We start from the raw sequence: 26,008 nt of genomic DNA, 5'->3' as shown, positions 1-26,008 counted from the left end.
AAAATATTTTTTCTTGAACATTAACTTACCAGACACTGAAAAACTGCACAAATTAATAAGCGTAACACAAATAAACCTATTTTTCTTATTCTCCGAAAGCGAAATATTTCCTATTGCGCACACCAAACAAGTCAGTCCAAGACTAAATGACTTGGCAATCAAGGCTGCTAAAATATTCGTTGCTAGTATTAGTGGAGAGAAATGGTGCGCCTGCGCATAAGGCACGTAAGGGAAATGAATGCAACACAATTATACTAATCAGTCATTAGGGTGTTACAGAAAACCAGAGAAGAACCAAGCAATACTTAGAGAGATGGAGTTACATTTATTATGCGCGGGTCCAGAGGAAAATGTCTCTCAAATTCTGGGCCCCAACATGGAGGAACTTTCCCTAATTATATGTCTTTACCTTCTTTGTCTCCCAAATATGGGGTGTTTCTGGCCCCCTCTGCAAGTTCTTAAAGAGCCCCTATGCTAGGGCCTTGAGAACGCAACCAAAGGCTTGGCCTGGTGCCAGCACTGATAATGGCCTTTCCGAAGTGGAAGTAGTCTTATTTTCCTTATTATTTAAGCAAGCAAGCATTTACAGAAGCCAAATAGCAGGGTTAAAATTTCAAACAACAGTTTTTATATAAGATGGAGGCTTCAAGCAAATGTTTTTCATTATTAATAATTATGTATAACAGGATACTGTAAAAATTATGAAATTTTTATTAAAATGTTTCTTACATACCGTTTTATAGGCTGGGTCATAAAAATATTCATTGTGGGTTACATGCGGCCTGTGGGCTGCAAGTTTGACATGCTTGTGCTAGAAGGTAGAACCTTGCGCTGGTAGGGCAGGCCTGGAAGAGAAAGAGAAGGAACTGGCTTTTCCCATCAAAGATTTTCAGTTAACTCAAGCAACAATACCTAACATCATATCCCTGACAACTCTCTCACGCACTACTAGAAGCCCCTTCTAGAATTAGCAGTTAAACAGTTGGTTTCTCAAGTGAAGTCTGGCAAGTGAATGAAACAGCACTGTCTTCGTCTGTTTGAGCTGCTGTAACAAAATACTATAGACTGAGTGGTTTATAAACAGCAGGAATTATAGCTCACCATTCTGGATGCTGGAAGTCCAAGATCAAGGCACCTGCAGATTCAGTGTCTGGTGAGAACCCTCTTAGAGTTCACAGAGGGCTGTCTTCTCACTGTGACCGAAGGGAGGAGGGAACTCTCTGAGGGTATCTTTTGTAAGGGCACTAACCCCATTACTAAGCCCTCAAGACCTAATCTCCTCCCAAAGGCCCCCACTACCAGACACCATCACATTGGGGGTTAGGTTTCAACCTAAGAATTCAGGGGAGGGGGACACAGATATTCAGCCTCTAGCAAGTACTTTACTAGGTGTACCGGTTAATAATGTCAGATTTTGTAATAAAAGAAAAACACGGTAATTTCAAGAGAAACATCAAAAGTGCTTTAGTCACAGTAATGTCCATCACTAGCTACACATTTCTGCCATCTTTCAGGTAATTTGTGGATACTGTCCCAATAGAACTTTTCTTGTTTTGAGGGAAACCATTCGGAGACCCAGTTTTCCATTTCTTCGTATGTTTTGAAGTGCTGCTCAGAAAGTGCGTGTGCCATCGATCGGAACAAGTGGTAATCTGAAGGAGCCAGGTTTGGTGAATACACAGGGTGGGTTAATACTTCCCAGGCAAGATCTTTTAATGTGTCTTTAACTGGTTTTGAAGTGTGTGATGGTGCGTCATCATGAAGCAAAATTACTTTGCCGTGTCTTCTGGCACATTCTAGTCATTTCACAATCAAAGAGTGGTTCAAATTGATTATTTGTTGTCAGTAGCAATCAGTATTAACGGTTTCACCTGGTTTTAGAAGCTCATAATACACCACACCTTCCTGATCCCACCAAACGCAGAGCATTGTCTTCTTTCTGAAGCGATTTGGCCTTTCAATCGATGTTGATGGTTGACCTGGATCAACCCATGATTTTGTGCATTTGGGATTCTCAAAATAAATCCACTTTTCATTGCCAGTCACAGTTCGATGCAAAAAAGACTTTCTTTCATGCCGTTGAAGTAGCATTTTACTGATGACTTTTCGGTTTTCCATTTGTCTTTCGTTCAGTTGATGTGGCACCCATTTTCCTTCCTTTAAAATCTTTCCCATTGCTTGTAAATGATAGGAAATCGTTTGCTGAGCAACGTTTAATCTTTCTGCAAGTTGTTTTTGAGTTTGACATGCATCTTCATCCAATAATGTTTGTAATTATTGGTCTTCAAACTTTTTCGGTTGACCTGGACGTTCTTTCTCTTTCACATAGAAATCATCACTTTTAAAGTGTTTAAACCAGCGTTCACAAGTATCTTGAGATGGAGCATGTTCACCATAAGCTTCCCGAAGTATTCAGCAGCACTTTTCTTCAAAATAAAGTAATGAATTAAAACTTCCCGCAAATGCTCTTTTTTTTGGCATGAAATTCGACATTTTTTTTTTGAAATTCGACATTTTTATGTATAAAGATATCTGTGATGTTGACACCTTCACTAAATTTGACATTGGAAGTTTTGAAGCTTTGTTGTCAATACAACAAAATAGCATACATATCAAATCGCATATATATCAACATATGTGTAACTCCATCTGTTGAAAAAAACCTGCATTATTAACCGGTACACCTAGTACTCCAAGACTATCCCCCTGTCCCCCCGCCCCCCCCGTGATTTATATGAATAACAATATTTCCAGGCATTTCTCCCCACAGTATTACAGGTGAAGCTTGGCTTCAGTCATCTGTTTCCTGTTAACATCATCTGCTAGGCTCTGCCAACAGATGTTTACAAAAAGTAAATGGTACATGTCACACCTGAGAAGGCTCACATTCCTCAGGCATGTTTAAATATTCATTTTAATCAGGCAAATTGGTAATTATATTTCCTTGACACACATCCTCATTAAGACCACTTTCTCCTAGCAAATCACTGTCTTTCTGAAAAGTTTACAACATATGTTTTGAAGAAATTCTCAAAGAGAGAAATATGAAGATAAAATACGTTTCAAAAATTATCTATATTTAATTGTTTTCCAGTCCTAACCTGGTTTCCCAGTGATATGGAATTTTTGGACGGGAACCCGGATTCTTTGTCCGCCAGAATCAAAGAATGAATCCATGGACAGAAAGTGGTATAGCATAGGAGGAGATTTATTGAAGAACAAGTACAGACTCCCATGTGGGGAGAGGGAAAGAATCCCACAGAATGGACTCCCACATGGGGAGGGGGAAAAGGGTCCCACTGAGTTCCTCTTCCCTACGGCTTATAAAGCCTACAGAGCCTGGTGCCTTGATATCCCCTCTGATTGGTCACTATTCTTTTGGACTGGTTACTATAGTAACTCCTGGGCACAAAGGTTGAACCTCACATGGGACATGTGAAGTTCTCCCCCCGCCCCCTCCTTCCTTACTGTTTTCCTATTCCCTTTGGGTTTTCTTCTTCTCCCTCTGGATGAAGGGCTTCCTTCTCTTTATTTTGTAAATATAGACCTTTTACTGTTCCCAGCTCCCTCATTCTATGGAAATGTACCTGTTGCAGCTTTCCAGCTCCCCCATTCTATGGAAATATACCTTCTGCTGCTCTGCAGCCCTCTGCTTCTTCCATGGTCCCCTTAATTTCTAAAATTTCCTAAACCTGTCTTTTTCACCCCCCAAAATTCCTGTTTCACCAGGTAACTTTACTGCCAGGATATTTCCTCCCCCTTAGAGAACAGGGTTTTCTTAAAAAGGTTTGTTACTTCCCTGGACATTGAAACCTCAGCAGCTGATTGGGAGGAACCGAATCATATTTAATCCTGAATATTTCTTGGTCCCCTCAGAAACCCTCTCACATGCAAAGAATAAATAGAGTCTGTTAAAAACAAACAACTTCATCTTTTTTCTGTTTCACCTAAGAACTTTTCTCGAAACAGACCTGTTTATGCAAGTCTAATAGGGGTTGAAAATACTGTGGTTTTTGCCCTAGCTGGTTTGGCTCAGTGGATAGAGCTTTGAGGCCTGCGGACTGAAGGGTCCCGGGTTCGATTCCAGTCAAGGGCACATGCCCAGGTTTCAGGCTCGATCCCCCTGTGGGGGGTGTGCAGGAGGCAGCTGATCAATGATTTTCTCTCATCAATGTTTCTATCTCCCTCTCTCTTCCTCTCTGAAATCAATAAAAAAATATATTTTAAAAAATACTGTGGTTTTAAAAATTCTAACATATCAATGTCTGCCTTTTTTATTATAATCAGCCAAATGGGTGTGACAAGTGGAATCTCATTGTGATTTTGATTTGCGTTTTCCTATTGGCTAATGATTTGAATATCTTTTCATGTACTTATTGGCCACATGTAATCTTTGCAGAACTGTCTGTTCAGATCCTTTGCCCAGTTTTTAGTAAGGTTATTTGTGTTTTAATTAAATTAAATAAATAAATAAATAAATTAATTTTTTAATATTTTATTGATTTTTTACAGAGAGGAAGGGAGAGGGATAGAGAGTTAGAAATATCCGTGAGAGGGAAACATAGATCAGCTGCCTCCTGCAACACCCCCTACTGGGGATGTGCCCGCAACCAAGGTACATGCCCTTGACTGGAATCGAACCTGGGACCCTTCAGTCCGCAGGCTGACGCTCTATCCACTGAGCCAAACCGGTTAGGGCATGTTTTTATTATTGAGTTGTAAGAGTTCTTTATATATTCTGGATATAAGATCCTTATCAAGTATATTATTTGCTAATGTATCTTCTGCCATTCTTTGGATTGTCTTTGTGACAGAGATGGCAGGAATGTTTTAGCAGCTGCCAAGAATTCTTAATCTTAGGGACTCTTCCTGCTCTCCCTCTCAGGGCATCAGCCACCAGAAACTCTTAGCTAGTGAGATTTCTGTCAGTGTGTCTGTAATGTAATTTTAGCTTTCTATCTTTTGGGGACTTTAGTTTGCTCTTCCCTGGTTTATGAATATAGGGACAAAGATTACATGGGGAAGTAGGGATTACAAACATGGGGAAGTAAGCTATACCGGCTGGGTTGGGACTCCCATTGTTTGGGCAACAAGGTTAATGCTTCCATGATAATGGGCAATTTTTGAATGAGAATGGACCACATTCCAAGGTTAACTCCCAGGTCTTGGGGGCCTAGGACTCCCAGCCAGGTTGGTATGTCCTTTCTCTGACCAGAAAGGGCAATCATGGTTAGCAGAGCATGATTAAGATTTCCCATAACCATAACTAGTCCCCAGTGTTCTATTTTTGCCCATAACACTGGGAGGAACAGATCTGTAGAAGTACCCTCTAGCAGTGAAGGGGGGCACTCCTGTTTTATAAAGGAAAATAAAATAAAATAGTACTTTCACATTAAAGCCGCTGAAGGCTGGTGAGTTATCCCTATTACAAAATTTGCCAAGAAAATGCCTTGGATAATAATAATTGGCTTTAAAATCTCAAAGTTGTTATAAATATAACAAAAGTAAAGGTTATATGATAAAGCTTTTTCAGAGTTTTCCAAAATTTTTGGTAACTTAAAACTTTGGAGTTTGCTGGGTTAAATAGTGAAAAAATACATATATTTTAAATACCTAGGTATTTTGAAATAACAGTCTACTGAAACTGATGGGGAAAATAAGACATTTTGGGGGCGGGCTAGCAATCTGAATCTGTGCCAGTAACCTAATGTACATTCTTGATAGCCTATGAATAAGTCACTGGCCCTTTCTCCACAATCTGGTCTAGCAAGACCTGTTTTCCTAATTACTCCCAATTTACAAAGGGGCCATAAACAAAGACTGTAACAGCTTAGCTACAGGGGAGGTCACTGACACCACCCAGACCAGGCATTTAGGTACAATCTAACTTCCCCTTCTAACTGACTCAGGAGGGGCTGTGGAAGCCCAACACAAAAGCCTGGTAGTTAGGAAACAGATAGAAAACAAAGAAACCGAAGGGTATAAAGAGAAAGCTTCCTCCATATTGGCTTACCTCAGGATTTGGAGACTTGACCCCCTGAGTCCATGTGAAACATCTGAAAATAAATGGGTTTATCCTGGACTCCAAGTACTCCTGTGTATTTTTCAGTCGCCTGGTGAATTCTGTAACAAAACAATCAGAGTTTGCTTCGTATGGAGAATCTAGATAGATTTGAATCTATTAATTGAATATGTCTTGTATTTTATTTGAAAAATATCCTTAAAATGTGAATGTATTATTAATCTGAGAAATGCTAAGTACTTAACTTGCCACCTAAAATTTAAGGTCTAAGAGTTAAAAATTCTAGCTAATTGGAAAGAAATTATATGGTTTTGCTAATAGAAGGCATGAAGTATGGAGATATATTATTGAAATAATTAGGAAATTAAGTTGTTCTAAAGCTAAACGAATAAAAGATTTGTGAAAATTATAGAAGGATTGTGAAGAGAAATCTTAAAAGGCAATTATAGGTAGGTGAATCTAAAGTAGGCTAATACAGAATGTGTTTAGACCTTTTCCAGGGAAAAAGTTTTTTTGTTAAAAGGAAAAAAATTTTTTTTTTCTGTATTTGTCTAGGAAGCAAAAGTTCTAGAAATTAATGGAATAATTATATATTGTGATATTTTAACCAGGTACTTAATTACTTTAAAAAAGGTGATCTTAGTGGTGGGAACTGAAGTTTTACTAGCTTATGTCTGTGTTTAATACACTCTTGTCACTTCAAATAATATATAATCTTTTGGTAGGATGGGTTTGACAGGCTTCCTAGGGTTTGAATTTTAAGAAACATTTTTTTTTTAAATCTAGAGTTCACTTTAGATCATTCCAATAGGGCCCTGTAATGCCTCAGGATTTGTTTTCTCTTTATGAAGGAAAATTTTATACTGAAGGCACATACGAACCTTTGTCAATAAAGAAAAATTATATTTCAATAGGGAATTATTAGAACTGAAATGTTTTTTCCTTCTACCAGACCATTTGTTGTGATTCTTGCTGTTCCAATTTTTGCTCAGTAATACTAAATATTATAACACAGTTTGTCTCAGCCAGGTTACAAGCCCACCTCCTTCCATGTCCAGGCCTCATCGTCCCTCTGACAGAGAGCAAGGATCTCTTGACTCTGAGAGAAACCTTCGCCCCTCCTCAGTGTTAGGGTCACTGAAGGAGGAATGCATGAGGCCATTTTGGGCTTTTTCTGGGCAGAGAATTCTCTGTTCAGGTCCTGATTCTGGGAAACTCTGGAGGGGAGAGGTAATGGTCTTAGCAAGTGAAATGTGGTCTAAGCAATGTTAGGGTCACTGAAGGAGGGATCAAGAGGCCAAAGTGGTAAGGGATTATAAGTTAACTAGAGGCCTGGTGCACAAAATTCATGTACCGGAGGCGGGGGAGTCCCCTCAGTCCAGCCTGCACCCTCTCCAATCCAGGATCCCTCTCACAATCCGGGACCACTGGCTCCTAACTGCTTACCTGCCTGCCCACCTGATCACCCTAACTGCCCCCCTTGCTGGCCTGGTTACCCCCAACTGCCCCCCCCCTGCCGGCCTGGTTGCCCCCAACTGCCCCTCCACCCCCCGCCATCCTGGTCACTCCTAACTGCTTCCCCTGCCAGCCTGGTTGCCTCTTACTGCCCCCCCTGCCGGCCTGATCGCCCCCAACTGCCCCCCCCCCCCGCCAGCCTGGTCACCCCTCACTTCCCCCCTCTGCCGGCCTGGTCACCCCTCACTGCTCCCTCCCTGCCGACCTGCTCACCCCCAACTGCTCCCCCTGCCAGCCTGGTTGCCCCATGCAGCCTGCTGCTCAGTCATTTGGTCGTCTCTCACTAACCCCCCTACCGGCTTGGTCGCCCCACGCAGCCTGTTTGGTCATCCGTTCAGTTGTTTTGGTTGCGATGGTCACTTAGGCTTTTATATATATAGATAGGTCATCTGGATACCCAAATGGGCTAAGCCCCAAAATTGCGCCACTACCCAAAGACAGAGTCAGAGGTTTTTAAAGGACTCTAGGTGGGCTTTTTCTGGGTGGAGAATTCTCTGTGTAGGTCCAGATTCTGGGAAACTCAGGAGGGGAGAGGTAATGGTCTTAGGAAGTGGAATGTGGTCTAAGCAAGTAGAATGTCCATTGTGAAGTGGCCTGAAGGTCAGTTCCCAGGGGAGCGGGTATCGATTCAATTATTTGATCAGACCTACACTCAGTGTGGAAGCAGTAATTTTTGTCGACACCCCCTTTCCCTGAAAGAATTCAGAGCCAAGATCCTTGAGGGGATGTGGTAGGCAGTTAGACAGACATGAGCAGAACAAAGACGATGGGCCAACTGGAGGAGAAATGGATGGGCCAACCCTGAGATGTGCTTTTTACTACTCCATCTGCTCTGAAGCCAGTAATGAAGGGACCTGTGTAAATTCTTCTTTTCCCTTCCTCTAAGAAAGCCAACAGGTCTTAGAACAGCTAATGAAGATAGAATCGGTGTAAGAAAAAGAGGGGGGAATTTGTAAGAAACATGCCTCTGATTTATCTAAATAGAAAAGAAACAGCATGTGGCCAGGCGACTATTGAATTTCCCCAGAGCAAACAGGATGTGGGGGTGGGGAGAGAGGATGAGAGCTGTACCTGTGGCCGATAATATATATCTTACATATCCTAGGAATATTCCCCTAGACAAAGTGAGGTGGAGACTAGAAAAGGCCCCAACCCAATGGGAGACAGCAAGACCTAGGCCACCTATTAGGAAATAGTGACGAAATAGTACTCAGCCCATGAGGAACTAGAGGAGGGTCTAAATAAATAGGCTATGTTCCTTGCCCCATGTGTGATCCTATACCAGCCGTGGGCAAACTACGGCCCGTGGGCCGGATCCGGCCCGTTCGGCTGTTCTATCCGGCCCGCGGAGCTGAAAGAGTGGAGGGTTCTCTTGCTCTCCCCTCCGCTCCTTCACCAGCAGCAGTGTTAACATGGCAACGTCGAGAAACACGGCCGCAGCTCCTTCTTCTGAGTGGGCGGATTTATATCCGCCCATTCAGTAGAAGGAACAACCTCTCAATCTTCCAGAGGCTCCTTGTAATGCCCGCGGACGCGTCCCCTGACATCACCCTGGGAATGCGTAGACACGTTATCATGGTGATGTAGGGAGACACGCCCCTGGAGAGCACAGTATCAGAGCATTAGCTAAAAAGGAGACCAACAACACTGTTCCCACTGAAGTTGATGTTTTAAAGACCAAAAACCTTTCAACCCAGTCTACATTGCCATCTACCTCTACGTCCCGGGCATAATTTGGAAGTTGCACTAAAGAAAATGTTTAATTTACTGTTTACACATTTTGTTCTTTTCTATTTATTTTAGTTTTAAATTATTTTATTATATTTAAGTTTAATTTGAAAGGCTTTTGTACCTTTCCTTTGTTAGGCAATTTTATTTTGCCTTTGCCATCTTCAATATAAGGTATGTTATTGTGCTATGATTCCTCCATTTTTTGAAGTTTCAAATTATAATAGTGTTTACATTCTTCTTGTTAAAATGTTTGAAATGAATAAAACTATTGAAATAATAAAAAAAAAAAAAGACCGTACCCTTTTATGTAATGATGTTTACTTTGAATTTATATTAGTTCACACAAACACTCCATCCATGCTTTTGTTCCGGCCCTCCAGTCCAGTTTAAGAACCCATTGTGGCCCTCGAGTCAAAAAGTTTGCCCACCCCTGTACAGTGCTCCCCCCCCCCCCCCAACCAGAGTGTTATTAAAAGTCTCATTTTCACCATGCTTCTGTTTCCTAGTCCATCATCTGAAATTTGGACAGGTGAGCCGTTTCTCGCAATATCATTTGCAGCACCAAAGTTTTTAATTATGATGAAGGCCATATTATCATCTTTTTCTTATATCACTTGTGCTTTTGATGTCACATGTAAGAATTTTTTGCCTAACTCCAAATCATGCTCCTGTGTTTTCTTAAGAGTATTGTAGTTTAAGCTCCTATATTTAGGCCTAGGTCCATAGTGAGTTAATTTTTATGTAAGGTAGTTTTTTAAAACTACAATAGACGTCTGGTATTTAGCCAATTGAGTAGAAAAACTTAGTTCAAGAGGGCAATCATAAAAATACCACACATTCTTTTAACATTTCATTTTAACGTAAACTATAAATGTACATTCACTTACCGATCTTTGAGGTGGATCCAAGGATGTGCCTTGGAGTGTGGGTTTGTAGATGGGGCTGCCATGTAGCCTTTTCTCGAATAAACGCCCACAAGGAATCTTTTCCAGTTTGGGTTCTTTCCAGTGGAGTAGTCAGTGAAAAATCACTTGGAGAGCACTTGGAGTGAAGAATGCTTCTAGGTTTATACTTTCTTTTTCTTCAACTCTTTTACACTTGTCTATTTAACACCTAATTCAATAGTATTTTATTTTCACCAGCTTGCCTTTATCAAGTCTTCCCAAAGGACCCTTCTTGGTTTTATTAGACACAACCCTTTTCACATTCCTATTTCTTTGATTTACAAGTATAATTAAAGTACTGGCATAAACAGATTTGGGGACAACTCCTGATGGACACTGAGCAAACTCCTTGAGGGGCAGGGGCAGAGGGGCATAGAGCATGGGAGGGCTCAGCTTGCCCTAGGGACTGTCTGTGCCTTTAGAGGGGATGGGGAGTGTTGGAAAACTCTTCACATCATTCGAGTCGTGGTGGTTCTGAGAGCATCTTCTTCACAGAGAGGGCTAAGTGGCAACTTTTTATTTGTACAACATATGATTTTTAACTTTGCCAAACCCTCCAATGAGGAAGGCACAATAACCTGGTGCCAGACAACTGGAGACTCCAGGAGCCCCAGAACTGCGGGCCACTCTCAGAACCAAGTCTGATGAGCAGTCAGACACTCGGGAAATATTAGTTGAGTGAAAGAATTCCCGAACCCCCGAGGTAGCTTTGTTTGAAAGAAAAAGAAAGAAACGTAGTGCTAACGCCACAGGTCCGCAACTGTAAAATGAAGGCAGAGTAGTGGCTAGGTCTGTGTTAAGGTGCAGTCTTGTTGATGTATGTGTTGGCTTCATCTGCATGAGGGCACTGTGGCACTTGGCTGATTTCAGGTTTCAGACTGCTAAGTGGGAGGACCAGGAAGAGAATGTAGCAGCTCTTCTGGCTCTCAGCCTTTGGCTTTGCCACCAGAACACACTGGAACAGAACAGAGCTCTTCATCTTCCTTCTCCTCAACCTGCACCTTCCCAGTGTTCCCCCACTCACCTCTTCCACCAGAAGCTTTGGAGTCATTCCTGACCTCAGCTTCTCTCCTCTTCTCCATGTCCCAGCCCTACACAGTCCTGTCTCTTCAACCTCCAGAGCTCACCTTGGTTTTGTCCACCTTCCTCTTAGCTCTTACCACCATACCCCCAACCACCCCATCTCTCACCTGGACAATTCCATCAGCCATTGGCGTCCACACTTGCCCCTCCAATCCATTCCCTGTGCAGCATTCAGTCATCTCTTTGAAACAAAAAATGGGTCCATCATCCCTTTACATGGCTTTTTGCTGACCCTCTCTTTTTCTCTGTGTGCTTTCTCATTCTTCAGGTCACAGTTTAAAAGAAACCTGTGCTGATTCTTCCATTCTAAATGAGGTCCCCTGTCATTCACCATCACTCGTTCTTTTCCTTATAGTTGTGTGTTTATTCTAGTGACCTGGATGTCTTTTCTTGTCTCTAGACCATAAATTCCTAGAGGGCAGGAAGCCTGGACTAGGACAGTGTTAGCAGTAGTGGAAACTCAGTGGCCATTTGTTATATGAATAAACAAATGAGTATGAAAGAGTGAATACACTACCTCTGGGTCACATGTGTGTATCCACCTAACCCATTGCTTGAACACACCATATATTCTCTGGACAAAACAAAACAGAAACCAGCATATTGAACTAATCAATAGGACCCTTGCAAACCACCCTGGGGCTCTGCAGTTTGTGAATTACTCAAAGACATCTTCTGGAGGACGTTCTTGTAATCAGGGGTGTGCCCTCCCACAGAGCTGCATCTGACCCAAGGAAGAATTGTCTTCCCTTAAGTCCAGGGCCTCTGCTTGCCCAGCCTTGTGCCTGCAGGGCTGCCTCTGCCCAGGGAGAGTGCCTTCTTCCAATTCTCCCTGATGCACCACCTGGGCTAGCAGCTTGGGGAACATGGGGAATGGTGGGAAAAAGTCATAGCCAACATCTACCCAAGTCAGGCAAACCCCAAGTGGAGATCTGCTTCTGAAAAGTGAGAGAGTTTCGGGAAATGCCTTTTCTTCCCCCTTTAGCTGTTGTCTAGATCAGCTTTGGCCAAAGCCAGTGATGCTGAAAGTGTCTGGCCAAGTTGTCCTGGCCCATCTGCTTTCTGACATCCCTGAAAGGCTGCCGATAAGATGTTGGCAAGTCCTTCCTTCCCAAATGGCAAGTGTGGCAGCCAAGCCATGACTCAGAAGCTTTTGTGTATCCGAGAGACTACCTTTTGGATGCATTTAGGCAAAGAGAAGAGAAGCTGGGTTAAATAACTTGGTATTTAGGAAATATGATTTGGAGACTCTAAGGATATTGGTGTTATAGTTAGTTATTTTTGAGGAGGGGGTCCTGAAGGATATTCGTTTTCTTTAACAGCTTCACATACCATACAGTTTGCCCTTTTAAAGCAAACCATTCAATGGCTTTTATTCTGTTCACAGAGTTGTGCAACCATCCCCCCAGCCAGTATTAGAACACTTCCACCACTCCAGAAGGAACTCCATACCCCTTAGTGCTCACCCCCTACCGCCCTCCCAGCCCGGGCAACCATGATTGAAAGGCACTACTAACTGTTGCATTGAGTTCTGGCAGTTTTACAGTTGGGACATTAGGGTTGTCAAACCAGAAAGAGTCCCTAAGTGGTGAAGGATTGTTTTTTGTTTACCATTCAAATAAGATTAGTCCCCAGAGAAGATGAAGGATATTGCCAAAGACATTTAGGTAGTGATTCACTGTGCAGATTGCTACTGTGAGAAACTGCAAAAATTGCATTTTGTTGGCATTTGTTCTTTAGCTAGAAAGCCTGCAGGCTACCCATCTTTGCCGTTTTATAAGCAAAGCAATATCCACACTATGTGAAGGAAAAGATGTGAAGGCCAAAGTGTGTGTGTGTGTGTGTGTGTGTGTGTGTGTGTGTGTGTGTGTATACAGGGTGGGGCAAGAGTAGGTTTACAGTTGTTTTTATGGAAAATAATATAATAAATAATAATGCAAAGATAAATTCTGCATTTCACATACTCACAACTGTAAACCTACTTTTGCCCCATCCTGTATACTTATGTATGTAGCTCCATCATCAGATATTCTCTGAACCCCACTTGGTACTATGGAGAACAAAGAAATGGGTAAGGTTTGATAGCTCTTCTCGGCTCAGACAAGGGTAGGAGTTCCCATGAGTAATAGTCATGGAAACAGAAGCTCCCACTTGACTGCTTATTGTGTGGCAGGTCCAAATGCTTTACATGCATGAACTCATCAATTCTTCACTTTACAGATAAGGAGACTGACTGTGGCACAGAGAGGTTGAGGGAACTGCATCATGTCACTTAGTTGGTAAAGGATGGAAATGGGATTTGAACCTGGCACTCAAGCCTCAGAGTCTGGGCTACACTGGGACCAAGTTAGGGCTTCAGGAGATGGAGGCCCAAAGTGGTCCAGAGGTGTTAAGCCTTTCCCCAAGCCTTCATGTCCTGGTATGATTTATCCCACCTTATGTTACCATTTGCCCTGGTCTCAGGGTCAGGGTCTGGGTACTTGCCTGCCATCTTCCTGGAGATTATCCCCACAGCTTCCCCCATGCCTGGCTTTCTCATTCTTCAGATCTCAGTTTCCCTGTTTCCTAGCTGCCCACCATTCGCTCTGCCTGTGATCACCTGATTATTTCTGTGGTCATATGGAGCACATGTGTGATTATGTTAGTTATTGACCTGTTTGTTGTCCATCTCCCCTCTATTCTGTAAGGTCTTAAGGAATAGGACCTGTGGCCTTGCTCACTGTTGAATGTCTGGTGACTATTGTGGCCCCTATCATATGGTGGGTGCTCAGAACAAACTGTTGAATGGGGGAAGGAGGCAGAGCTGCAAGGGAGGTAGACAGGCTTTGTGGCAGAGGTAGTGATTGAGCTGGGCTAGGAAGGACTATTAGAACTTGAGTGGGGAAAAGAGTTCGTAGAATGGAGAGCATCCCTGGAGGAAGGAGTGGGAAAGCATGGGTTGTGTTTGAGGAGCAGACAAAGGTCCATTTGGAGGCATCCTGTGCTGTCTTGTGCAGGCTTTCTCAACCTCAGCATTGACATTGTGGGCTGCATTGTGCTGTGTTGCGGGACTACCCTGTGTAGTGTGGGATGCTTAGCACCACCCCTGCCCTCTATCTATTGAATGCCAGAAGCTCCATCCCCCTCCAATGTGACATCCAAAAATGTCTTCAGACATCAAGTGTCCCTTGGGGATCAAAATCATCCCTGGTTTAGAGCCACTAGTCTAGTGGGAACAGTAATCTGTACATCTGGGGAAGTTTTGGGCTATTGGGCTATGTTTGAGCCCCAATTGCCAGAATGAGTGAGGATCCATTGCCATCCTCATTTATCCCTTCACCAAATGTTTACTGAATGGCTCCCACATGCCAGGGACATTATACTAGAAAGGGAAAGCAACATGCTAACAATTTACTAGAAAGGGAAAGCAAACTTGGGGCTTTTCTCATGAAGATTAGAGGGTTGTGGCCCTTTAACAAGGGAGTTTGATGATATGGGTAAAAGTTTCAGGAAGAGTTGCACTGGTGGTGATAGATAGCCTGGGGTGGATCAGAGTGGGGGTCACTGCATGGAGCTGTCCTAGTAGCCCTAGGTGGGAGTGATTAATACCTGGCCAAAGGTGTGCCGCTGCAAATGGGGAGGATGGATGAATATGGGAGATGCTGTGGACAGCATACCTGGTTGGCTAAAGTAACACATGACCCTAACATGTATAGATTGGTGGACTGAGGACCATGGTGTCAAAATCTGGGCTATCAGGAGAAGGAGCCAGTCTTGAAGGAAAGATGATAAATTTGCTTGTGGGAATGTTGACTTTAAAGTGCTAAATGGACAAGTTGGGAGCTTGGACATGTCCAGAAAAACAAAAAACTGCTTTCTACTCTGCTTCCTTGTTAATTCTGTGGCTTCTAGTCAAATGGAGAAGTGTGGTCCCTGTAGTCCCAATTCATGTATTATTTTGAGTCAGATTAGTTAATAGGAGCCAAAACATTGAATTTTGAAATATTTTTACAGTGCAATAATGTGGTATTGTAACAACAGCAATCTTGTTAACCAGACTGCCTGCTAATTAAACTTCCTAACCAGTATCTTATTATTTTAAGTCTGTCTTTTAAAAGGCAAACTAGATGTAGAAAATGAGGCTTTTCTTTATAAAAATTAAATTATCATTGCATTCACCTTGAAGTATTTGAAGTTGCCTATAAAGTAACAGGTTTAGCACATCTTGAGAGCATAAATTATTACAGTACTAGGTATTAATGACAGGACTAACTCCCATAGGCCTTTTCCTAGTTGGGTGATGAAAGCAGTGATTCATTTGCTTTGGGGAGTACATTTATTATAGTTAGTCATTGATTAACTGGTAATAGCGAAAGGATCAATGAAATTTCTAATTCTTGGTATAAATTAAAAAGTCAGCTTTCATTAACAATTGACAAATATGCCCAAAAGGTATAATAAAAATGAGAGGAAATATATTGCCAGAGACAAATTTGAGAAAACAGTTAGTTCATGATATTAAAAGTGCAAATGCAAAGAGTGATTACAATTTGATTATCTTTCAGACAGGATATTGGCACATAAATAGTCTCATAGGAAGGATTAATGATAAGGCATTGTGTGAATTTTTAAAGGTGTTTAATTTTTCTCTGTATGCAATTGCTTTGCACTTGATCATGCTTAAAGAAGACTCAGAAGCCTTTCCTATCCATAGTGTAATGGCACCCAAAATTCACTGTTTTTTTTATCCCTTAATTTTGAACGATGGTTACTATGACAATCTCTATCAGTAGGTGGCCAAATTTTGTTGTTCTCTATACGATGGATGAATCAAAGTTCTTTCTAAGACCAACTTTTTCTTTGAAAAATAATTTTTAAATTAATTTAAAATTTTGATTTAGGCTATGTTAACTGTTTGATCTAGGGCTCTAGGCAATAGTAACAATAAATTACGGTAATTTATGATGGTAACTCAGAGCTTATTTTTCTGGCTTGTCATTTGGACAGACTTTAGTATTCCTACCTGGATAGTTCTCTGTAATTTCCCCTCTGTGATCACCTGCCCTGAAGTTGGGGCTCTGGAGCATACTAGGCCTGGTTCTGCTCCTTGTTGATCTCCATCAAGTTCTTTACTCTTGACCTTGCTTAGTTTCCTCTTCCACACCACTGAGCAAAATGGAAGGGTTACCGTAGATAAATGGCTTGTCATTACAGCTATCTACAGGGGTTCGGTGGTGAATTGGGCCAGGTGTGGACCATGGTGAGTTTGAAAGTACATGCCTCTTTAGAGGGGCAGCCACTGCTCAGCCCCAGCCAGACATTGGCACACTCAAATGGGGCCTGATATGGCCATTTTCCATGAGAAATCATAAAGCCAGGTGTATATGTGAAACTCATGATTAAACATGTTGGCGACAACAGCGTGGCCAGTGGTGCTCAGTGGTTGAGCATCAATCCATGAACCAAGAGGTCCCTGGTTCGATTCCCTATCAGAGCACATGCCCAGGTTGCGGGCTCAACCCCCTGTAGGGGGTGTGCAGGAGGCAGCCGATCAAATGTTTCTATCTCCCTTAAAAAATCAAAAACATATTTTTAAAAAATCTTGGCAACAAATTTGAAATTTTATAAAAACTGTATGAGCCAAATAGAACACATCTGCTAGCCAGATCATATCCAAAGATTTGGAGTTTGTAATCTCTGGAGAAATCACCAGTTAGCATCCCACAGAAGATAAATGTGCCGGCCCCCAGCCACTCCGTATCAGTCCTGTGCTGTTGGCAGGAACTGTGAGCATCACAGCGTACCAGGGAATTGTTCGGGGCCTTGCCAGCATTATCTTTGTGTCCAGTCTTCTTATTTACCAAAATCTTCCATTCAAAGGAGACTTTTTGGAGACAAAAGTGTCCTTGTGGAGGCAAACAACTTCCGGGCAGCTCAGGCATGTTCCATCTTCTTTGTGGCCGTCTCCTCTTCAGATTGGCCTGGCTACATTGTGATTCTGAACAGTGAAAGCTGCTGCTTATTAACTGAGTGACCTTGAACGTGAGCCATGACTAAGATCCCTAGCTGGGCCTCAGTATCCCCCACTGGTTAAATGAGAGGGTTGGTTAAAGTAACTTTGGGAACCCTTCCATCACTGACAGTTTCAAGTTCTTCATTGGGAAAAGGTGGGCTTCTGTAAGGTAAGCCTTTGGCCTTCCAGGATGGGCTGCCATGAACGGGCTCACTTAGCTCAGTGGTACAGGCAATTTAAAGGGTGATGATTAGATAGCGATGAATAATACTAAGAAATGTTTAGGACCAAATACCTGAACTGGGCACAGACAGGGACCTAAAAATGAATAGGAACATATACAAAACAACGCAAAACCATAAAAACAACAACAACAAGGAAGTCCTCCAAGTCATTATTTCAATTTAGGGAAACAACAATCACTTTGCTTCTGTGTCTTATGAACATGTTAAAGCAGTTCCTTAATTTCAGGCCAGTGCTTCTCACATTTGGATTTACATTCAATCACCTGGGACTTGTTAAAATGCAGATTCTAACTCTAGGGTAGGCTTAAGATGCTGCCTTTACCACAAACTAACTCCCAGGTGGTGATGCTGCTGGTGGTTCATTGGCCACACCTTGAGGATTGAGGTGTCGGCCCAGTCCCGCCCTCTGGGCCCCAGTGCAGCCTGCTTCACTCTCACTCTGTCACCCTTGCCTTTTCTCTCTGGCTTAGCCTCCATTTCCAGGCAATTCTGCTTAATTGGGATGGTCATTCATTACTCTTTAACCAGGCAGTCTCATATTTAAGTTGACTAGGAAAAAAACAAACAACCCTCTCCCCCCTACTGGATCTTTAACGTGTCTTTTCTATTGCTCATGGTGTATCAGGGTGCTTTAGGAAGGGACCTCAGTATATCCAAACTCCACGGCTTGAACTGCCAGAACAGCGCTTCAGGGAGTCTGAAGAGAGCATCGGGGCTCCTCCAGGGGGAAGACACTTGCTCTGCCCTGGAAGGGAAAGCATCACAAGCTCTCCTCCGGCGCTTGTGGATGTCAGCTAACTAATACCTATGCCCTGCTCTGCGGGTAACTCTGGACTTTGGTGAAATAATTTAATGCAAATGTTAATTTATTCTCATAATATAAAAATTTGCCCTTCTGAGGGGCTGGGGGAAGTATAAATGTATACAAAAGATTCTTCCTTTTAGAACTAACGATTACAGGCCTCAAATGTCTTTAATTCAGCCTTTATTAAAGTTAAGATGAGAACAAAGACCACCAGCTTCTATAGCAGGAATCTTAAAAAATCCAGGTGCTTTTGAGAATGCAGAGTCCTAAGTCAACAAATTTCCTTTATTAAGTACATAAGGTAAATGGAATAGTGAAATGTGAGCTGTCATACATTTTAGGTCAAATCTATTTATTTTATACATTATTATCATAAAATGAGATTCTAGCTAAGATTTCACTAAATAAACGAGTAATAATGAAATTTTTATTTTAATACCTTTCGAGACAATGACTACCAATTTTCAGCCTTTTTCATCTCCTGTGGCACACATAAACTAATGACTAAAATTCTGCAGCACACCAAAAAATATACTCTATTTTTTTTTGTGCTAATCTGATGAAAAAATAGGTATGATTTTGATTCATTCATACCGGACAGCTATTGTTGTGTTGGCTGTTGTGATTTTTTTATTTGACAGTCTAAGAGAAAAGAGGTCAGCATGCCTGACCAAATAGTCAGATTTTGCATGTTTAAAAAATTTTTATGGCACCACCAGTTGAAAATGACTGTCATAGGAAACTATGCTTGTTAAAACATTTGTTGTAGAAAACTGTTTATAAATCCTGTTTGTTGTAGAGCACGAATTTATGCTTCAACCTCGGGGTGACTGTTACCTCCCTGATATGGTTCTGGTTAATATGTCCAAGTTTAAACAGCTCTGCAATCTGTCTCAGAAACAGAAACATAGCTAAACCCTTTCATCAATGCAAAATGGTTGTTATTCAAGTAAAATAAATAAATGATGCTAACAATTAACTTTCAAACACAAACAGAACCTCGTTTTTTCCCATGACTCCTTCCTGACCCTTTATTTTTAATGCCTGACCCATAGGTATCTATTACTGTGTAGTAAATTACCCTGAAAGTTGGCAGCTTCAAACAACTCACATATGTTATCTCACAGTTCCTGTCAGGATCTAAGTGTAGCTTACCTAGGGTCTCCCACAGGGTTCAGTCAGGGTGTCAGCTGGGGCTGTGGTCTCATCTGGAAGCTTGACTAGGGAGGCTCTTCTTCCAAGTTCACTCATGTGGTTGTTGGATTGTTGCATGGAGGGCCTTCACAGGCTGTGGGCCAGAGGTCTGCCTCAGTTCCTTGCCATGTTGGCCTCTCCATTGAACTATTCACATCATGGCAGCTTCTTCCTTCAGAGCAAGGGTTCCAGGAGAGAGAGTGAGAAAGAGTGAGCTAGATGAAAGCCACACTCTTTTTTTTTTTTTTAAGCCTAATCTATCTTTTTTAAACCACTTTATTGAGGTACAACTGACATGTAAAAAGCTGTATATATTTGATGTGTAAATTCATTTAGTTTGGCGATAAGTAAATATCATACTCTTGTTATTCTTATTATTACGTGTGTATGTAGCGAGAACACTTAACATAAGATCTATCTTCTTAGCAGATTTTAAGTGTACAACACACTATTGTTAGCTATAGGCGCTATGTTGTATAGATCTCCAGAATTTCCTGTCAAGCATAAATAAACTTCCTACCCTTTGACCATCACCTCCCCATTTCCCATACCTTCAGTCCCTAGCAACCATCGTTCTACTCTACTTCTATGAGCTTGGCTATTTTAGAATCTGCATATAAATGAGATCAGACAATATTCATCTTTCTGTGACTGGCTTATTTCACTTAGCATAGCGTCCTCCATGTCCAGCCATATTGTCCCACATGGTAGGATCTTTTTTTTTTTAAGACTAAATAATACTCCACTCTATGTACTAATATGTATATACCACATTTTCTTTATCCATTCATTTAGATAGGACATTTAGGTTATTTCTATATCTTGGTTTAGCCTACTTCTTGAAGGGACAGACATCCTATCACCGTATTCTGTTTATTAGGAGAAAGTCACCAGGTCCAGCCCACACTCAAGAGGAGGGGCTGTACAAGGATGTATTGTGACACAGGGATCTTTGGGGCCTTTGTGACACATAGTAAGGGCTCAGTGAATGAGTTGAATTTATTATCTTGCAGGATCGCTCACTGTCCTTAGCAGGGAGATGCATACATCAGGGTTTCCTTCAGTCCTTGTTCAGGTTGAGCTCAGGTTGGCTGTGATTCACCAAGCAGCTGCTGTAACACTCTGAGCTGTAGGTCAAGAACTGGTGGATTATCATGCATATACAATTTGTTCTATAAAGTATGTACAGGTGGTTATGTTTGTTTGCATGGCTGTCTTTAAGTTCTGATAAAGGAATTAAGAAGGAAGGAGAGCCTAAAGTCAGAGGTCCACTTTAAGATGATAGTAAGCTAAGTATGGTGGGTGGGAGGGTGGCCATGGGATTTTAAAAGGTTACATACAACTGGTTCCTTCTTGCTGTACAGATCTCAGCTTAAATGACACCATCTCAGAGAGGCCTTCCCTCTCCATCCAATTTAAATTAGCCATCGCTTCCTTCTTCATCCTCACATAGTCCTTGGCTCAATTCTCTGCTTATGTCCTTGTCTATCTCCCCCATGAGAACTAAGCCCAGGAGACCAGAGACCTCACCTGTCTTGGTCCATCCCTGTCTGGTCAGCACCCCGAATGGGGCCTGGGAAACTAGGCTCTTGGTAAGTGCTTACTGAGTAAACAAATGAATCGATCATGGAGACGTGAGATTATTCCAGGGAGTTTTGGAAATTATAACATTTTCGTGACTTCCAAAAGAAATGCCATTTACTCAGTTAACATGGAAAATACATTAATTTATTTTTTAAAATAAAACAGTTTTAAGATAGTGGGATAGTTTTATCCCTGTCACTGATTGCTGCTGGGCCATTGGGCAAGGCAGGTCACTGCTCTGGGCTTCAGTTTCCTTGGAGGGTAAACACCAGGGCTGCAGATCAGGGGGCTTCAGACTGTGCCATCCCCAGATCTCAGTTGGACAGGGATAACTCCGTGTTTACAGCATTGGTCTGCCACCTGAGGTTTTGGTTGAAGAAAGGACCCTGTGGCCAAAAAAAAAAAAAAAAAGTTTGCAATCCGCAGGGCTTCCATGCCCAGGAACGGTCTTTCCAGCTCTGAAGAAGCAGGCACTGGCTGTGGTTCTTTGGCAGAAAAGGGTAGATACCTGTGGCTGGTGAAGCTTTGGGCCAGCGGAACCAATAGGAAGGCAAGCCTGATCATTTCAGTGCATGTGACCTAGCTCCCTTTCCAAGAATCCCTTCTCTTCCCTCCCCTGCCCTGCCTCCCCCAATCATCACACCTCACTTATGCCCACATCATGCTGCCTTTGAAATGTTAGCATCGATTTTTTTTTTTTTCACATCAACTAACTCATTTCAACATTTTATTTCTGGCACGGCATATCCCACCAGATAGCCAGAGCTTCTGAGCTCCAAGTTTTGTAATTGAAATTCTGTCACATCCCCTGAAACAGTGCAAATTGTGCCATTAAGCCTGGCTAAAAGATTTGAGAGTACTTCACCTAGTAATTTAAATATAATACTTCTGGCAGCTTTCAATTGGGTTTTTTATTTCTAATTAAAAACCTATTATTGAACATTAATATCCTCTCTATAGTAGGCTATTGTGCCTCTGAGCTCCATTTTGGCCAGCTAGCTTTTAAACAAATAGCTTGTTGCATGGCTGTGAGGCCCACATGGTTTGTCCTGGCCTTTGGGAAACACCAGGTCCCAGGCATAATTAGTATAAATCAACATCCTCTAGAGTAGCGGTTCTCAACCTTTTTAATGCCGCAGCCCTTTAATACAGTTCCTCATGTTGTGGTGACCCCCAACCATAAAATTATTTTCGTTGCTACTTCATAACTGTAATTTTGCTACTGTTAATGAATCGTAATGTAAATATCTGTGTTTTCCGATGGTCTTAGGCTCTACAGCAGCGGTTCTCAACCTGTGGGTCGCGAGCTGTAGAGCCTAACCATCAGAAAACACAGATATTTACATTACGATTCATTAACAGTAGCAAAATTACAGTTATGAAGTAGCAACGAAAATAATTTTATGGTTGGGGGTCACCACAACATGAGGAACTGTATTAAAGGGTCGCGGCATTAAAAAGGTTGAGAACCACTGCTCTAGACTATGACAGGAAAATGGTATGTTTGAACAGCAGCTTATTAAAATGACTTACTTAATTTAAGAAAAAATATTGTATCTACTTGCATGGTAACCTGGATGCTTTCCCTGGCAGCTTTAATAATATTTCTCCTCTTTTTTTTTTTTTTTTTTTTTAAAGAACAGGAAAGGGAATGGAAAGGCCCATTCTACTTTATCCAGGGTGCAGACCCACAATTTGGACTGATGAAGGCCTGGTCCACTGGGGACTGTGACAATGGTGGAAATGAGTGGGGGCAGGAGATCCGTCTAACTGAGCAAGCCATTCAGGCCATCAACAAGCTGAAACCCAAGCCCAGATTCTTCGTTCTGTGTGGGGACCTCATCCATGCCATGCCAGGTAAGATCCGGGTTGTCACTGTGACCTTTTCTCCTTTGCCCAGTTATAACTGCATTTGGTCAGAAAAAAAATGATTTCTCTTAAAAGTTTTCTTTATTCGGTAATGGCTCATTTCTCGTCTTCATGACTGTTGCAGTATCATCAAACAACAGAAAAATGCACACTCATTTTATATTTAGAATTTGGTGAGTTTAATCACAGTAATTAGGCAGAGCTGCAGTTCTGATGATCTGAGCTTAATATGAAAAATGGAGCAGAACCCCATGTGTCACCTTGCTTTATTTCCAGGGGACAAACTTGAACTGCTTCCAGATAATTATATCCATAAATGTAATTGTCTCTTCTACCAATTTTATTTCTCCTGTATTAGTTAGTGCTTTTTTAGTTTCAAGTGACAGATATCTAACTTAAACTGGATTAATTGTTTTTAAGGTATTACCTAATGGCACTATAAGTATCAGAGGTAGAGTTGGGTTTTAAGTATGGCTGGATCTATAGACTCAGAGGTTGTTTTGGGACTTGGAGTCTCCATTGCTCAGCCCTGCTTTCCTCTGGCTTGACTTCATTCTCATGTAGGCTCTCTCTAGGTAGTGGTTCCTGGGGCTGTAGGTTTATACCTTCTTACAGAAGCCACAACAGAAAGAAAGTACCTTATTCTTGGTGGTATAGTCAAAGCCCCAGACCCACACCCAACCAGCTCATATGGCCCACAGAAGCCAGGGTGTGGGGTCCACTCTGCTGCAGCTACGTGGTCTGAAGAACAGGATGGGTCCCCTAAAGAAGATTATGATGCTGGGAATGGGAAAATAATAGATGCCTCCTAGAAGTCACTTCCTCTTTTTTTCTTCCCCTACGCTGATATCCTTCTCTGATAGCCCAATGAGCAAGTATAAGCAAGTGGAAACTGCCCCTGCCACTCAGGGAGGCAGAGCAGGCATCCATGGCCACTCTTATCTAGGTCCTGGACTCTGCATAGTGGAATAGCAATGACCAAGGACTATTGCAGAAAACACTGCAGTGGCTGTAGGTGTTTGTTTTCATCTGATGTTAACTTGTAAACCAAGACTCCTGCAATGATGTCTAACACCTTTAGAAGCCAAGGTTCCTTTGCAGTAAGCCAAAGTGCACTAATTTCTCCCCATCAAGGCTCACTTGTCTTCAGTCCTACCTCTGCAAAACACTCCCAGAAGGAAGATAAAAGAATGGGAAAGGGGCTACCCAGAATTGCTCTCCCGGCAGTGTAATCAGCAGGGAGAACCCTCAGACCTTCCCTCATCTGTTTACTAGCATTTTACACAAACTCATCAATGTGCACATGCCCACGTCATCCACTCCTAGCATGTAGAATCCAGTGATGTAACCTCTAGAGAAGTAGCCTGTCCTGTGATTGGGCCTCTACAAAGGTGGCCGGATGGAGAAGAGGGAGAAAAAACTAGTGGAGAAAGACCTGAACACTCGGGCTCGGTGGCTGGGACTTCAGCTCCACATCTGCTCCTGATGCACTGGGTTATCTTGGACACACTCCTTACCTTCTTAAGGCCTCAGTTTCTGAACCAGGAGCCATTGATGGCAGCAAGAATTTAAAACCTCAACAGTCTGGGGCTATATAGTACAGTGGCAGATGACTGACTCTGTACTTCCAATCAGTTGCTGAACATCTTATCGGCTTAGTACAGAAACACATTCACAGGAAGGTGGTGAGTTTTGTTCTATAGAGAGGTAAAAGCTTAGTTGCCTGTGTCTTGCCACCCGGTGACTCTTGGCCAAGGGTTCCTAGGTGCTGAGTTTGTACAGTGCTAAAGTGCTCAGTTTCTAAAAGAGTTAGAGTGCTCAGTTTCTAAAAGAGTTAAAAGTCATAGCAGGACTTGAAGTAAACCAAGATAAGGTGTTAGTTGATCAGACAGATTAATGCTATTTCCAAATGGTCTGATTTGCAGTTAGCTGGGTTTTTGGAATCAATAAGCACTGTAGCATTAGCTAGAGAACTCAACGCTGGACCACACAGTGAGCAAATTTCTGTTTTTATTGGACACTTGAAAATCAGATTCTGAATTTAACATTTTTCTGTCCGGTTTCTTTTCTTTTTTAAAAAATATTTAAATTCTTTATTGTTTAAAATATTACATATGCCTCCTTTTTCCCCCATTGACCTCTCCCCGGCCACTTCTACCCCCCAGCACATACCCTCACCCCTCTACTGTCTGTGTCCATTGGTTATGTTTATATACATGCATATAAGTCCTTTGGTTGATCTCTTACCTCCCTCCCTCCCCTGCCTTCCTTCTGAGGTTTGACAGTCTGGTTTCTTTTCTTTAAAAATAGAGTATTATGGGACTCGCTAGAATTATATAACATGTTCTTGTAGATGTTTACTACTTGTTCTGAATTATGTTAATGTATTCAGTCATATTGTCACCAGAAAGAGACCAGGACTGAGGGTAAGCAGTTAGAGGAAACTTAAAGGACTGATTATTAGGGGCAATGCCTATTTTGGGGCAAAATAGATTAGGGTGCAGGTCCCAGTCCAGTTGGCTGGGAGACAGGTATTGGTGTCACACAGAAAAAAGATTCCCTGATTTTCTAAGCAGACAGTGTTCTCACTGGTGAAGAGGTGAGTGATCTTGTTGTTCTCATTTTTCCAGACAAAGTTCCACCAAGGTTGCCCCCATAAGGGGCTGGAAAGGGCCTTTGGGATTGACCTGTGTAGCCCCAGTGGTGGTGTTCTCAAAAAAGATATATTTCCTCTCTGTCTCCACCCAAAATTTAGAATGTGTGAGTCCGTGGGAGGGGAGTTGACGGCAGTTAGATTGTAATTGAGAGTTGCAACTCTGCCATGGGCAATAGCTAGCACAGGAAAGGGGTCGACCTAAACAGAACTGGGAGGTATCGGTCGTTGGGAAGGTTGCTGAGATGATGGGCAAGGCTGATAATCAAACAGGAAGGCACATGGGTTCAGAAAAGGGGCTGTTGGGTTATGAAATAGCCCAGTTGGTGGAAGGCTGAAGGTTGAAGGTTGAGAGTAAAGTTGCATAAACG

The 26,008-nt window shown here is 42.1% G+C and overlaps 1 protein-coding gene across 4 annotated transcripts in view; it reads left to right on the top strand.

The window, feature by feature from the left end:
• The window catches only part of CPPED1 (calcineurin like phosphoesterase domain containing 1), a 125,151-nt gene that overhangs the window by 6,000 nt on the left and 93,143 nt on the right, over nt 1–26,008 (top strand). For 3 of the 4 annotated variants that reach the window (XM_080678989.1, XM_080678990.1, XM_080678992.1), the window contains exon 2: nt 22,754–22,972. In XM_080678989.1, coding sequence (XP_080535115.1) covers nt 22,754–22,972 — 219 coding nt within the window. Of the gene's footprint in view, nt 1–22,753; nt 22,973–25,444; nt 25,584–26,008 lie in introns of those variants that run through there. The other variant, XM_080678991.1, reaches the window with a different exon arrangement.

The sequence above is a fragment of the Plecotus auritus genome (genome assembly GCF_963455305.1).
Source record: "Plecotus auritus genome assembly, chromosome: 7".
NCBI lineage: Eukaryota > Metazoa > Chordata > Mammalia > Chiroptera > Vespertilionidae > Plecotus > Plecotus auritus.
This window is presented reverse-complemented; position numbering and strand designations above follow the sequence as displayed.